Source organism: Sparus aurata, chromosome 6, assembly GCF_900880675.1.
Source record: "Sparus aurata chromosome 6, fSpaAur1.1, whole genome shotgun sequence".
Taxonomy (NCBI): Eukaryota; Metazoa; Chordata; class Actinopteri; order Spariformes; family Sparidae; genus Sparus; species Sparus aurata.
The window spans coordinates 39058715-39073079 of record NC_044192.1 but is presented as its reverse complement, the minus strand read 5'-3'; the positions used below and the strand labels follow the sequence as shown (position 1 = coordinate 39073079).

General features: G+C 42.1%; 1 protein-coding gene across 1 annotated transcript in view; it reads right to left on the bottom strand.

Annotated features, from left to right (window-relative positions):
• The window catches only part of LOC115583392 (receptor-type tyrosine-protein phosphatase gamma-like), a 225393-nt gene that overhangs the window by 12795 nt on the left and 198233 nt on the right, over positions 1–14365 (bottom strand). The window contains exons 20-24 of the mRNA XM_030420177.1: positions 11328–11463; positions 10461–10607; positions 5806–5899; positions 4803–4879; positions 2857–2985 (exon numbers count right to left, since the gene is read on the bottom strand). Of these exons, the coding sequence (XP_030276037.1) occupies positions 2857–2985; positions 4803–4879; positions 5806–5899; positions 10461–10607; positions 11328–11463 (583 nt within the window). The remainder of the gene's footprint in view (positions 1–2856; positions 2986–4802; positions 4880–5805; positions 5900–10460; positions 10608–11327; positions 11464–14365) is intronic.

Genomic DNA, 14365 nt, shown 5'->3' with positions numbered 1-14365 from the left:
AGCGTAATGTTAAAGGACACCTGAGCCACTGAAGGCTCATTTGTGCTGAGTAAGATATGTCTACAGATATTGAGGGAACCCTTTGTCTGCATTCATTTCATCCATATTTGTAAATGTTTTCTAAAAGGTGACAGATATGGATGTAACAGAGCAGAACCAATGGAAATTGTAGGGATGTTACAATAGCTTGCATAACTTTGCATAAGTGACTGGAAAAAAAAAAAAAATTGCTGCACAGATGAACTTGGAATACAGTTGTATCTCAGACATCTGTCATAATTAGTCATCACACTTAAAGGTGCTCTTCAGACCCAGTTTGTTTGACAGTACTGCAAATTACTTGAACAAGGACAACATCTGAATAAATATATAACGCTGGTTTCATGGCTATCACTGGATTACCAGGTAAAATTGTTGCCACATGCATAACTTTTTTTTTTGAGTATGAAGTTCTTAATACCCAAATTTATTATTTGTAAGTTACAATACACTGCCACACTGTTTATAATTACATGTTCATATTGTACAATATAATGTTTATATGTATATACGAGTATATACTATTTCTTACCTTTTTATTATATTACTTATTTTCTACTATTATTATGGCTCTGGCAAAGATATGTCCCAGTTTGCAGGACAATAGAGTAATTCTGATTCTGGACCCGTATTCACAAAGACTTTTATCTTAACGTTAGGAGTACTCCTAAATCGGACTAAAAGTTTTTATGTAGGAGTCGTTTCTTAAAAGTAATTCACAAAGCTGCTGAGACCTACTTTTAGTTATGAAAACAGTGAACTCCTAAACTAGAAGTAACTCTCTGTTGCTATGGATGACGTCATTTTATAAGGACGCACTTAGAAGCGGTGACAACGGTGATTGGCTGTTGAGTGACAGGGCAGCCCATTGAAAAGTCATTTAGGCTACGCAATGCATGAAGTGAAAATAAGGAAGTTGCCTGCAAGCCCATGACAAAGCCTATGAAAAGATATTGGATAAAGAAATGTGTTTATGATGAGAATTAAGTGCCCCCCCCCCCCCCCCCCCCCCCCCCCCCCCACAACAAAAACGCTTCGGACAAAAACTACAAATTAGAAGATTCCGATGAAAAACGTGAATTGCCAATAAAAGCGGCATTTGCTCGAAAAGCTGCGTCAAACCACTCTCCATTAAAATTCGGGAATCGTGTGTCGATCCTGGCCATTTCGCAACAATGTCCAGTATATTGTAACATGCGTCAAAGACAATTTGTGTATTGATGGAATGCAACTTTTTCCGACTGACAAAAGCCCTATTCACACGGGACTAGTATAACCTGGGGACCTCCAGTAATTTGTAATAATTGTGGAGGTCGTCTGTGATCTTAATCCCGTGTGAATCTGCCATGTCCATAATTTGTAAAGTAAAAATTCCACCGCAAATTACCTATCATATTTCACCAAACACAGAGGTCATGTGATAATATCAGTCGGCATCTCCGTGATTTGGGGTCGTTTTTTGTTTTTCTTAAGGTTTTTTGTGTTTTCCACCTTTTTTCTGCCTTTTTCCTGGTCGAGAATTATGGAGGCTGCGTTGGGAATTATAAATAAAAGTTCTGACAGCATTTTGGGTGCAAATTCAGGAGGCTCATCAGAAGAGCGAAATTTCGAAAGATGATTAGATGGATTACATGCATGGCAGCATGCGGTAAGGAACATTTTTCCATCTTTCAACAGGCTCACCAGTTATTATATTAAAAATATCCATATATAACAGTTGTGCTGCTCCAGCAAGGGCTTCGGTGCGATCGACCCGGGGGATAATGTCAGTAAAACACAGACTTTGCTTATCCTGTGCGAATGTGCTGCACGAAACACAGACGTGGTGGGATAAATTCTAAATCACTTGAGGTCCCCAGGTAATACTAGTCCCGTGCGAAGAGCTGCATTTTCCCCGTAGCCAAATACCGGTGTGTATTTTAACTCTGGCGTTATTGGATTGTTTCGGTTGGTTGGGAACGTTATTGCGTCCCTCACCAACTCAACCACAACTTCAGTCCCTTCACGGTCCATCTGACATTGGTTTAATAATTCCCTGTCATTTAGCGTCTCCAAAACATTTGGCTGTGACCAGGTCTTAGCGAGTTAGGAGTCCTCTGGACTACTTCTAAGGTCTCCCAGACTTAGGTGCTACTTTTAGGCCTAAAATGTTTTGTGAATAACTCTTATTTTCAAAAATTAGGAGTCCTAAAGTTACGACTGACACACCCATTATTTTTAGGAGTTTCTCCTAAATTCGCCTGTTAGGAGCTACTTTTAGCCTTAAGATTCTTTGTGAATACTGGCCCTGATTCTGAAGATCCCCAACATCTGGACAGATATAATCAGAACAGTTTCCCTTTAAGGCTCATTTAGAAGTTGCTTCTACATTTTCACAGTTCTGATGTTGCTATTCATAAAAGAAAATATGTTCATATTTTCTGAGTTTATATTGAGGGAAACCCATTACTCACTTGAATGACTGCAGCACATTATCCATAATGTGTGGAGATGGCCCGGGGGCTGGCAGTTTGAGATCCCTAATATAGTGTGTGCATATGAACATGTGTGTATTTGGGGAATGCATATGAGTGTGCAAAAGTCATGAGAATTACACGCAGGTTTGTGTGGAGGTAACTTTTGTTCCTAACCTGAATTACAAAATGGTAAGCTGTGTGTGTGATTCATAATACCTTAAACACAAGCTTAGTAGGCAGAAAATACTTGAGAAAGTGGTAGTTGGCACTCACTAATCACCCTTCACAGTATTTATGTGTGTGTGTGTGTTTGTGTGTGTGTGTGCGTGCGTGCATGTGTGTGTGTTTGTTGGTTTCCTACCAGTCCATGGTTGGCAGGCAGCATAACAATAATTTGTGCATTATGGTCCCAGATCATTCTCCAGAAGTCTTTCGTGGTGTGAGGCAGAGGATGCTGGGTAATGATGAACTCATTACTCCGGTAGTAACCCTGAAAAGATAAAAAGGATAAAAAGACAAGTCAGTGAGAGCCTCTCTTAAGTCAAAATCATTTGGATTTAGGTCACGCATAATATAGTTTGAACATACATTGCCTTAATGCCCATCTTATCATCAGAAAGTCATCTGCATAGGTGGGATTTGGTTTCATTTTAAAGGAGAGTAAAAAGAGCTTTTGAACTGCTATGATTTCACTCTAGCCTGTTAGTAGCCCCTTTTAGATAGAAAAGGTGGCACATTTGCAGCAAGGTAAAGGCTGCAATGTGCCGCCCTGTCTTTCTAAAAGGGAGGTGTAATATTCCTTCTTTTCCAAAAAGCTGCCACTTGGCCGCCACTGGGGTAGGAATAAACATACTGACCTGACGTGAAGCACGAAGTTGGGTGTGAACAGTGAAGCAGGTTGAATTTGTCTTCAAAATAAGCGCTTTACATTGCACCCCATTGTAGTTTAGACCTGGGTTCTTAGAAGGGGGCTTTTAATTTGAAAGTAACGACTGTAAATAGCTTGCTGCTACAACAACAAGCGGACAACGAAGACAGCTACAGAGACCGAGGAGACGCTAGCATCTCCTGGATCTCAGCAGCTGTCCAGTTGCTCATCTTGACATCCGTGGATGAAGTGATGGACTGACTGCTGTGATCAGCTGTTTCCTGGTTTTAAAACTCCCTGACTGTGTATTGCACAACAGTGCACGTCATCGACACCTCCGCCCATCTCAAGCAATTGCCAGCACATTGATGGCTCGGATTTACATAGCAATGGAGGTGGAAAAAAGTGTACCTTCCGAGGTGGCAAATTGGCGGACCAAAACAGACCGCCAATTTGCCGCCTTCTGTCTAAATCCGCGGACCTAGCCACAAAAAATACACCAAATTGGTGGCTTGCTGCCCAGTATAAAAACGGCTATTAACTGTATTTTGTGTCCTTTTTGTGTTCTGGACATCAACAGGATAGAGGGTCTCCATAGGATCCTGTTTCATAGCTGTGGGTGTCAGGTCTGTTTCTGTCTATAATGCCCCAGTGGTTTTTGGTGGACTGAGCGGGCAGCATAGGTTATATGGTGAGTTATAATCATGACTGTGTGAAATTTAAGGTATGTTGTCTCTTAATTTATATCTATGAACCACATTTTGCATTTTATTTCCTTAGATCTACCTAAAGTGGTTATCTTGTCTTTTGGCTCAATGTGGACCAGGAATAAAACGAAAACAAAAAAAAAATGCGCTTAGTTTTTCACTGGTTATTTACACATCTGGACAAAAACATTTGGACCCATGGACCCATATCTACCCATCTGGAATGGAGTTTGAAAGATGTAGGCATTATCTGGCAGGAAGGGTATATGAAGACAATATCGAGCCACATGATGGGAACTGTAGGATCAAGTGTTTTTAGGTGCTTAACCCATACAATCAACTAAAAGTCAGAGTCTTTTGCACACACAATATGGACTTTAAGTGTTGTCATGCATATTACGCTGCCTTGAATAATCAAGAAATCCAGGAATGTGAGAGTGCTGTTTACGACCAAAACCACACAAAATAAGACACAAAAAAGTCAGTAACGTTAAAGTCATGTTCCCTGTGATGTTCCCCACTGCAATGCAAACACGCTATGACGTGATGAAGTATGTACAAGAGTTACCCATGCTCAGGCCCGGTTCCTGCCGAGGCAATAGAGCCAGTGTATATCAACACACAGTGATACAGTGATATTTACTAGTGTGACCTGTTGAAACCTGCTCTGAGTCAAAATATCAGGGGAGAGTAAAAAGATCAATGATCAACAGAGGAAGTGGAAGTGCTGACCATGATGTAAGAGGCGTTAATGTAGTCGGTGCCTTTGATGCCGGGCAAAGGTGCTAGGCCAACCCTCGCTCGCTCCGCTGCTTACAGATACAGAGAGACAGCAAGGGGTGGGGTGATGTGAAGACAGAAAGAAAAGCCATTTAGCAGGTTATTAAAACAGAGCGATCATACTGGCAAGCCACTCTGTATGCTGTCATTCATCCTATTGCTGTTATTGGCTGAGTGTAGACAGTTCTTGGTACTTCTTGGCTGGTGATTCAGAGAACTATGGAACAGCCAGTGACTGTCAACAGATTGTGTAACAGCTGCAGAATACACAGAGTAAATTAATCATGATAGAAAGGATCAGACAGCCCGTAAACAATAGAGTAGTCCATGTTAAGGTTTTAACTATATCATGTTTTAAGGCGTTTAAGGTGTGAAAATGATAATTTTATGTTGAAGTTGCAAACAGTGGACTTTGCATTCACACCATTCGAAGTGAAAGCCAAGAAACTTTCAGGAAGTCTGAAAAACTACAAATTGCTTTCTTTGTGTGTATCAATATTACATTTTTCAGGTTTAACATTGTAGCAAATTAAACAAATGCGTGGTGACACAACCGTTTAATTAGGAATAACAAAAGTCTTTAGGCTTCAGTCCAGGCTGTTCTGAGGTACTGTATGCAGGATGACCTATCGATCTGTCAGTCTCAGAGGGGGTTAGTAAAAACTGGTTTCTTTTTCTTTGCAGAACTTGACATGTATGAAGTCAAATGTTTAACTGACACAACATTTCTTACTGTTATGTCCCATTGTATAAGCCAATTTGGTGTAACTATTATATGTTCTGTGTCAAACTTTTAAAAGTCATGAACCATGCCTTCAGAAAGCATGTGTGTGATAGAGTGTTGCTCTATGATTCTCTATGTACCAGTGGGAATTGTTATTTTCTGCTTTTTGATAGTTTGATAGTTTAATTAAAATGTTATACAGTACATTTCTTGAATGAGTGGAACACTTACATGGCACCACAGAGGAATTTCGATTTTTCTCTTTGTTGCACTCCTTCTGAGCGCTGAAGCATTCCACGAATCTGCCGTTGCACTGTGTTACTAGCTGAAACACAAAAGCAAAAGAGAAGGAGTGTGAATATTTACCAGCCATGACAGCAGGTGTTGATTGTTGTCTGTGGTCAAAACTGGGATCCCACTCACATTGGAGTGTACCACAGCTTTATGGGGACCAAAATGCTGGACCCCGTTATATAAATCAATACATTTTAGAGTTAAGCTTTGAGTTAAGCTTATGGTGAGTGTTAAGCTATGGCTCCAGTCTATCTTTACACTGATGTTGACGATAAGCGTGATATTTAAAAACAAAACATTGATATTATATTTAATTATTTCCCTTCCTTTACTTTCTTGCTTTCTTATAGTAATGCACCTCAAAGCTGGTTGCCAACCACCATGAAACAAAGAGAGAAGACACAGTAACTAGCTAGCTCGTTACTAGCCCATTGTGTGGCTACTTCTGCAGAACACAATCACAGCAGCGGAGATGACAGATGACTTTTGCTCTCCTCTCCTATGCTAGCTCAAAGACTGGAAGCAGGGGGAAGCCTAGGGCTGGGCGATTCATCGAATTTTGATCGCGATTTCGATTTTGGCTTCTCGCGATCATGAAAACACTGTAATCGAAGAAAAACGATTAACGTGCCGCCGCGCGTCGTGTATGCAAATTACTGCGCTGTAAATGCACAGTGAACGCACCTGTGTCGCCTGCAGCTGCAGCAGTGAGTGTGTGGATCAATTGTGGAACGAGCGATTGACTACATGGCAGAAAAGCAGACTGAGCCTTTAGTTGAAAAGAAAGGTAGGACAACTTCGGTCATTTGGAGACATTTTGGCTTCAAATCGTCGGACGTGGAGCAGAAGGAGATTGTTTGCAAAGTCTGTCACACCGTCGTGTCTGCACCCCAGGGCATCATGACACATTTATTTAACCATAAAGTGGTCTATGACAAAGTATTGAAGGAGCAAAAGACCCAAAAAAGTGCAAGAGCGTCAACTTCAGCTACAGCCACCGCCACCGCAACACAGTCCTCCATTGAGGACACTCTTTACAGTGCCGCTCCATATCCCACCAGCTCCCAGCGACAGCCAGAGATACGGAGGCTGTGACATTCATGCTAGCTGAGGACATGTGCCCTATCAGTACAGTTAGCAACCCAGGCTTCAAGACACTGGTCAACACTTTGGACAAGCGGTACGAGTTGCCATCACGCAAACATACAAATATTATTATCATTTACTTTTTTACTTGTTACTAATCTATCTGGTTGTTTTTCTAAAAGTTATTTTTAAAGTTGAGTTTTGGTGGCTCAATAAATCCTTTTTTTTTTAAATCAGTGAATAATCGTGTTTATTAATCGTGATTTCAATATCAATCAAAATAATTGTGATTATCATTTTTAGCATAATGGCCCAGCCCTAGGGAAGCCCCTACCTAAAATCTCTTGTTTGTCACATGTTATATCTTTCTGTCTAGGAAGTTATCCATTTAACATTTTTAAATAACCACCAACATTTGTTTTCAATTTCATACAGATGTATGTTGTGTTCTTCAGTAAAATAGCTTTGATGCTAACTGAAGCTGACGGCTCAAGTGACCATGTGTCATGCCCATTTCTTCATGTGGGTTGCTAAGTCTATGTGAGCCCAGGTGTGAATGGTTGTTAAGCTGTCTGGGAAGAGTACTCAGTACAGCATTCTTGGTGGGTGATAAGTAATGTCTTAGGCCACCTCCTCTGTTCAAAGACGGTCGGTCCAGTTTGACACAGATGGATTCTTTTACTCCTCTTTCAAACCATCTGTCTTCTCTGGTCAAGATATTCACATTGTTGTCCTCAAAGGAATGATTGTAAGTGGACAGCAGACTCTTGACCTGAGGAGTTGGCCCTCCTGTGTTGGTCCATTCGTTAATGGAGAATTTGTTTTGTCTCCCCAATGTACAAATCAGTGCAGTCCTGCTGCATAGAACAGAATAAACTACATTACTCTGTTTATGCCTGGGTGTTTTGTCCTTAGGGTGGACACCTTTCTGCCTCAGTGTGTTGGTAGGTTTGAAGTGAACCAGGATATGACGTTTATTAAAGATCCTCCTGAGTTTCGCTGATGTTCCTGCGACATAGTGAATGACATTTTCCCGCCTCCTAAACTCTGTCTGCTCTGGATCTCTTAGAGGTTTTGACAAAGATCCAGTTTGGGTAGCCACAGGTTATCAGTTCTCCTCTGATGTGCGTCTGTTCCTTCTCCTTCCCCTCTGACTTAGTGGGCACGGTCTCAGTCCAATGGTTTAGGGTTCTGATGACCCCCAGCTTGGGCTCCAGTGGGTGATGAGAGTCACCTCAATGTTGAGGCTTCTGTCATCTTCAGTGTGTATTACACAGTCCATGAAGGGCAGACTGTCTCCTCTGACATCTTCTTGTGAACTTGATGTTACTGTCCACAGCATTGATATGTTCTGTGAAGGCTTCCACTTCTCTTGCTCTGATTTTGACCCAGGTGTAATCCACATACCTGAGCCGGTGGCTAGGAGCCGTTCCTGTCAAGGCAATCAAGGCTCTGTTCTCAACTTATCCCATGTAGAGATTGGCCACTATTGGTGACACGGTGAGCCTACAGCACAGTAGAAACCTTCACTGCACTGGATGTAGGTGATCTTCAGACCTACTTTCAGTATCAGTATCAAGTAAGGCACAAATGTGGTCTGGGGTGACCTTGGTTCCGCTTGATAGAGTGCTGTCCTGTAGCAGGTCTTTTATTCACCATATTTACTGCCGCTTGAGTGGGAATACATGTAAAAGCTGATGTGACATCATAAGGAACCATAGTTTCATCTGAGTTCAGTGTTACTGTGGATTTTTCATATGGTGTTGAGTGTTGCCAGGCCAAAAGAGCTAGGATACTGGCTAAGTCCTTTGATATGTTCTAAGTAACTGAGACAATGCTGCTGATGGGTCTGAGAGGTAATATTATGGCCTGTCAATGGTTTTGTCCATTTCAGTTTTTTGCAGATATTCCATAGATTAGGCTAGATAGGCTGTATTTATCCCAAAACTGGGAAATTCACTTGTTGTAAGTTCTTTCTTTAGCTACTGGTAGGAGCCCGCCTCAGTGTCTCAGTGTCACTAAGCAGATCAGTGACTTTGGTGTCGTAGTCCGCTGTGTTAAGCACTCTGTATGGAAACTCCCACACAGGGTTTAAAAGGCTGAAACTCCCCTCCAGTTAGTTAGAACTGAAGAAGCCTATTGGATGATGAAGTCCAGTTGCCTACTATACAGCACTTAGAATATGTGTAATTAACCCTTTCAGTATTAGTATCCGTTTCAGTCAACATACCAGCATCAGATTCTCAGAGAACCTTCAACAACTACAGGAGCTCTGTTATAAAACCTGAAGGAAAACAGAAAGCAGCTCACAACAGAAAATCCCCAGCTTATAACAGAAAAAACACGGCGGACCAAACTGGCTGAAAGAAGTGGGAAAGGAAAGGGAAAAAACAAAGGAGCTAAATACTAATCCTGCCATGAGGGCATTAATGCCTTACCATAACAAAGAAAGCTATTGTTGTGCACACACACCCCATTTACTCTAGACCTTGGACTCATTGGGGAAAAGTGATGAAGTAACAGTTAGTACTTTCCTGTTATCAAGACTTCCAAGCAGCCCGAATCAAACCCACAACCAATACAAACCAGTGCTGGATGATAAGGAAATTTGATGAGATGAATATGTATTTTTAGCAATAAAATATCAATGAATAATATACAAATAATATTTTGTTGTTTTTATTTAATTGCTAGTCTTATTTTTATTTGTGCCAGAGAGGAGCAACATGGCATTAGTCTTGATCAAATCTCACAAAATATGTTTTTAGTTCTGATATTCATATAAGGCTGTGTTAACTGAAGACTCCTCTGACTGACAGGAAACATACAGATGTGTTTTTTCTGGAGGAGCTTCCAAACAGTCTTAATCTTTGACATGAAATAGGGTTATCGCTGAAAACTGGTACTGACAACCTTGATTTTCAAGAAATTAAATATCAATATCTTGGTCATAATAGAAAAATGATTATATTGTGAAATGTATCCAGCGTGTCTTAGATTTTTTCTATTTCTTTCTGTTATCCCTTTATTATATCAGATGTGGCTCAACACTGGTTGCCTCCTGCCATACAACAATAACAATTAGCTGCTAGCTAGCTTGTGTGTGACATGGGTCTGCCGTGTGGCTGCTGCTCATTGATTTATTGCTGTACAAATCATGTCGAAACTACAGACATTTATGATTTCATACACTCTTTCCATACATTGGCATAATGAATGTGATTAATTTGGCAAAAAAGACAAAACACACAAGATACACAGTTAAGATGAATTTGACTGAGAGCCTTTCTTTTCGGAATCTCTCTATATATCACCATAAAATCATTATTATAAAATCTTTCGGCCACAATAATCACCCACTGAAAAAATCAATATCGTGACATTGTAACTTTGTATTATGAAGCATCTTTTGTTCCCAATTCTGAACCCATTTTTATTCAAATTGATAAAGATGTTAAATGTGCTGAATGTAGAATGAATATAAATCATCGGCCCTGGAACTTCACCTGGAACTGTTTCTCCAGATGTGTCCGGCTTCTGTGTCCTGGTGTCGTGATGCTGTTGAAGTAGCTGTGAAGCTGGCAGGATGCCACTTCCGTCTCCTTTCCTAAAATGGCTTCCATCAAGGCATCGTGGATGAAGACGTACTGCTCCTGGATCAGCCAACGGGTGAGAAATGACATAATAGGTGATGAGCAGCCGGTGTAGGTGGATTTACATATGCAAACATTCAAAACTATATTTTTGTATTTGGTAGGCCTAAACCATAGATTGTGATTGTAGCTGCAATTCTGCAGTAAGATTAAGGACTAGTTAAAACCACATTTTGAATGTGTGCAGCATCAGAGAAACTGACTACCCTACCTGTGTGAAGGGTTTAGAGAAAGACAATCCAAGAAAAGTGATCAGTTGCAGTATAACCACACACACAACATAAACCTACACTTTCAGAGAGGATATTCATGGTCTAAGACAGACCGCACTAACTGTATATACAGTCTGGTTTAGGACAGCGTTCTATGAACGATACTGCCACACTATGGTCGTTTCAGTTTGACAAGTGACTGCTGAATGCGTCTGTGGTTACCCTGGATGGATGCTGGCCAGGAGGTGTGTGCAGTAGTAGTGTTATAGCCAAAGCAAAGCAGCAGGCTACGTTTCATGCTGGATTAACACTAACAGTAAACTACAAATCGGTGGGAGATGCTGTCACGTTAACTAGCTTGGAACTATGCCCCCACGTTTCACTGCTCTTACTGGTTCTAGGTCCATCCAATTGAGTCTACAGGCATTTTGGTCTGTGCCTCATAAATGAACTTGGACATTTCAGATTAATTTACAATTTGGTACGGTGATGCCAGAGTTATACAAACCTCAGTCTGGACTAGGTAGTTGCGCTGAGTGCGTATGTGTTTGAGGAAGCCCAGTACATTAACTGTGCTCTTGTCCGCGATCTGCTGCAGCATGCTGTCTATGACGATGTACGTCCCTGTGCGACCCACTCCAGCACTGCAACACAACACAGTAACACTGAGGAAAAGCAGGAAGAGCCAAACAGATGAACGATAAGTAGAATGCTTTACATATGGGAAATTAGCATTACAATGAAAGCAAAATTATACTTTAGCGCCTTAATTAAAGAGATGAAAGAAGTTTCAGACTCACATACATCGAAGGATGTCTCAATCACATGGTTGCCTTTAAATTTTAATTTATTGCTCTCCACAAAACATACTGTATGTGCATGGACAGTTTTATGCCCTGTGTGATTTTGGGGACATCCATATTCATAGCACAACTTTTGGGGTTTATGTGACTGAATGTATCGAAAGCCAGAAACAGCCAATAAAGGAATAATAATAATAATGATAATAATAATAATAATAATAATAATAATGATAATTTACTTTCAACCCACAAATCCATTTATGTGAAAGTCTAGATTTAAGAGTGCATAGTGGCAGCCCACAACTTGAAATGTCAGGTAAGGACATAATCATCTAAGTGATGCTTTGCAGACTTTCTCTTATAAAGTGTATGCCTCAGATTCAGATCACTTATGTGCATGTAGTTAATGTGTCACATCACACTAGCCTGTGACTGTGGTTAAAAGTACTGTCCTCTGTCCATCAGCATACTAGGGATTGTTGAATATTTTCTGCACTGGTCAGTGGTCATAGATGCAATTAACACCTTTGCTGTATTTACAAATTCATGACTTTAAGTTCCCTGTTGCTTTAAAGCAGCAGGGTGATGTCTCTGTCTGCTCTGCCCTTTTTGCTTAATGAGTGGGAGGATGTCTGTGTGTCTGTGTCCTGGTACAAAATGGTAGTAATGAGTGGTGTTTCTGCAGCCACAGCGGTGAGGCGGTGTGACAAGTTATTATCAACCATTACAGTGCAGATGATAGTGAAGAGCTTCATACTCATTCCCCCCAGGGCCACAGTCAGCAGACAATTACCAGTGATTTCCCAGCCTGCCTTACTGTAATGTGCCTTTAAATACAAGCTGGTAACAGTAACGGCAGGTTCAGTGATTAAGCTATGTTGCTGTGCTTTAAACAGCAGTGCAGAAAAGCACAAAGGTATAGGTGTTCAGTTGATAACTCTAAGTTAATGTGTCATATCTCTGCTTAAAAATACAAAGTATTGAAAAAGATAAAAACAGTTTTGCTTTTGTTGTCTAAGTTAATGCAAATGATTCCAAAAAGATATTTTCAAAAAAAGTGTAGAAGTGTGTGAAAAACTATAAACTATATACTTACTATAAACAAGGAACAGACTTACGATTATTATTATTATTATTTGTATTAATATTATCTGACAGCATGACCGACTGCATCACAGAATACATCAGGTTCTGTGAACACACCACCATGCCAACCCGGACTGTACGCTGCTTCCCTAATAATAAGCCGTGGATCACCAATGACCTGAAAGCCCTTCTTAACAAGAAGAAGAGGGCGTTCAGGTCTGGAGACAGGGAAGAACTGAGGAGAGTGCAGCATGAACTCAGGGATATGCTGAGGGCCTGTAAAGACGCCTACAGGAGGAAGCTGGAGGCCAAACTCCAGCAGAACAATGTGAGGGATGTGTGGACTGGTATGAAGCAGATCACTGGGTGTAAGGTGAGCGGCAGACAGTCATCGGGCAGCCTGGAGAGGGCAAACGAGCTGAACAGATTCTTCAATAGGTTCAGCTCACAGCCTTCTGTCGTCTCCCTGACACCTCCAGACCCCCACACACCCTCACTGCCCCAAATGCTTCCTCCCCTCCCCCCTCACTCCCCTGCTGTGAGCTCTCCTGTGCAGCACCTCTCCTCCTCCTCCTCCTCCTCCTTCTCTTCCTCCTCCTCCTCCTCCTCTTCCTCCTCCACCTCTTCCTCCTCCACCTCCTCCTCCTCTACCTACTCCTCCTCCTCCACCTTCACCTCCTCCTCCACCTCCTCGTCCTCCACTGAAGACACCAGCAGCCTCCCCCGCATGACTGTGACTGCAGGCCAGGTTAGGAGACAGCTGAAGAGACTCCACCAGCAGAAGGCTGCAGGCCCTGACGGTATCAGCCCCAGGATCCTGAAGACATGTGCCAGCCAGCTGTCTCCTGTCCTACAACACCTCTACAACCTGAGCCTGGGTCAGGAGAGAATACCGGTGCTTTGGAAGACTTCCTGCCTGGTTCCTGTTCCAAAGAAGTCGACACCATCAGACCTCGATGACTATCGACCAGTGGCCCTCACATCTTACGTCATGAAGGTGCTGGAGAGACTGGTTTTGGCCAACCTGAGGCCGCAGGTGAGAGCCCTGCTAGACCCTCTGCAATTTGCTTACCAGCCCCACTTGGGAGTTGATGACGCTGTCATCTACCTGCTGCAACGAGCCCATTCGCACCTGGATGGTGGAGGAGGTACTGTGAGAATCACATTCTTTGATTTCTCTAGTGCTTTTGACACCATTCAGCCACTGCTACTGGGGGAGAAGCTGCGGGTGATGGGTGTAGACGACACAATGATCTCCTGGATTACTGACTACCTGACAGGCAGGCCACAGTTTGTCCGTATGGGCAGTGTTCTGTCTGATGCGGTGGTTAGTGATACAGGAGCTCCACAGGGGACTGTACTGTCTCCTTTCCTGTTCACCTTATACACCACTGACTTTCAGTACAACACCGGGTCTTGTCACCTGCAAAAGTTTTCTGACGACTCGGCTGTTGTTGGGTGTATAAGTGAGGGACAGGAGGAGGAGTACAGGGCACTGGTAGACAACTTTGTGGAGTGGACTGGACAGAATCACCTGCGGCTGAACATCAGCAAGACCAGAGAGATGGTGATAGATTTCAGGAAGAAGAGGAAGACGGCTTTCCAACCTCTGTGCATTCTGGGAAAGGATGTGGAGGCGGTGGAGGATTATAAGTAC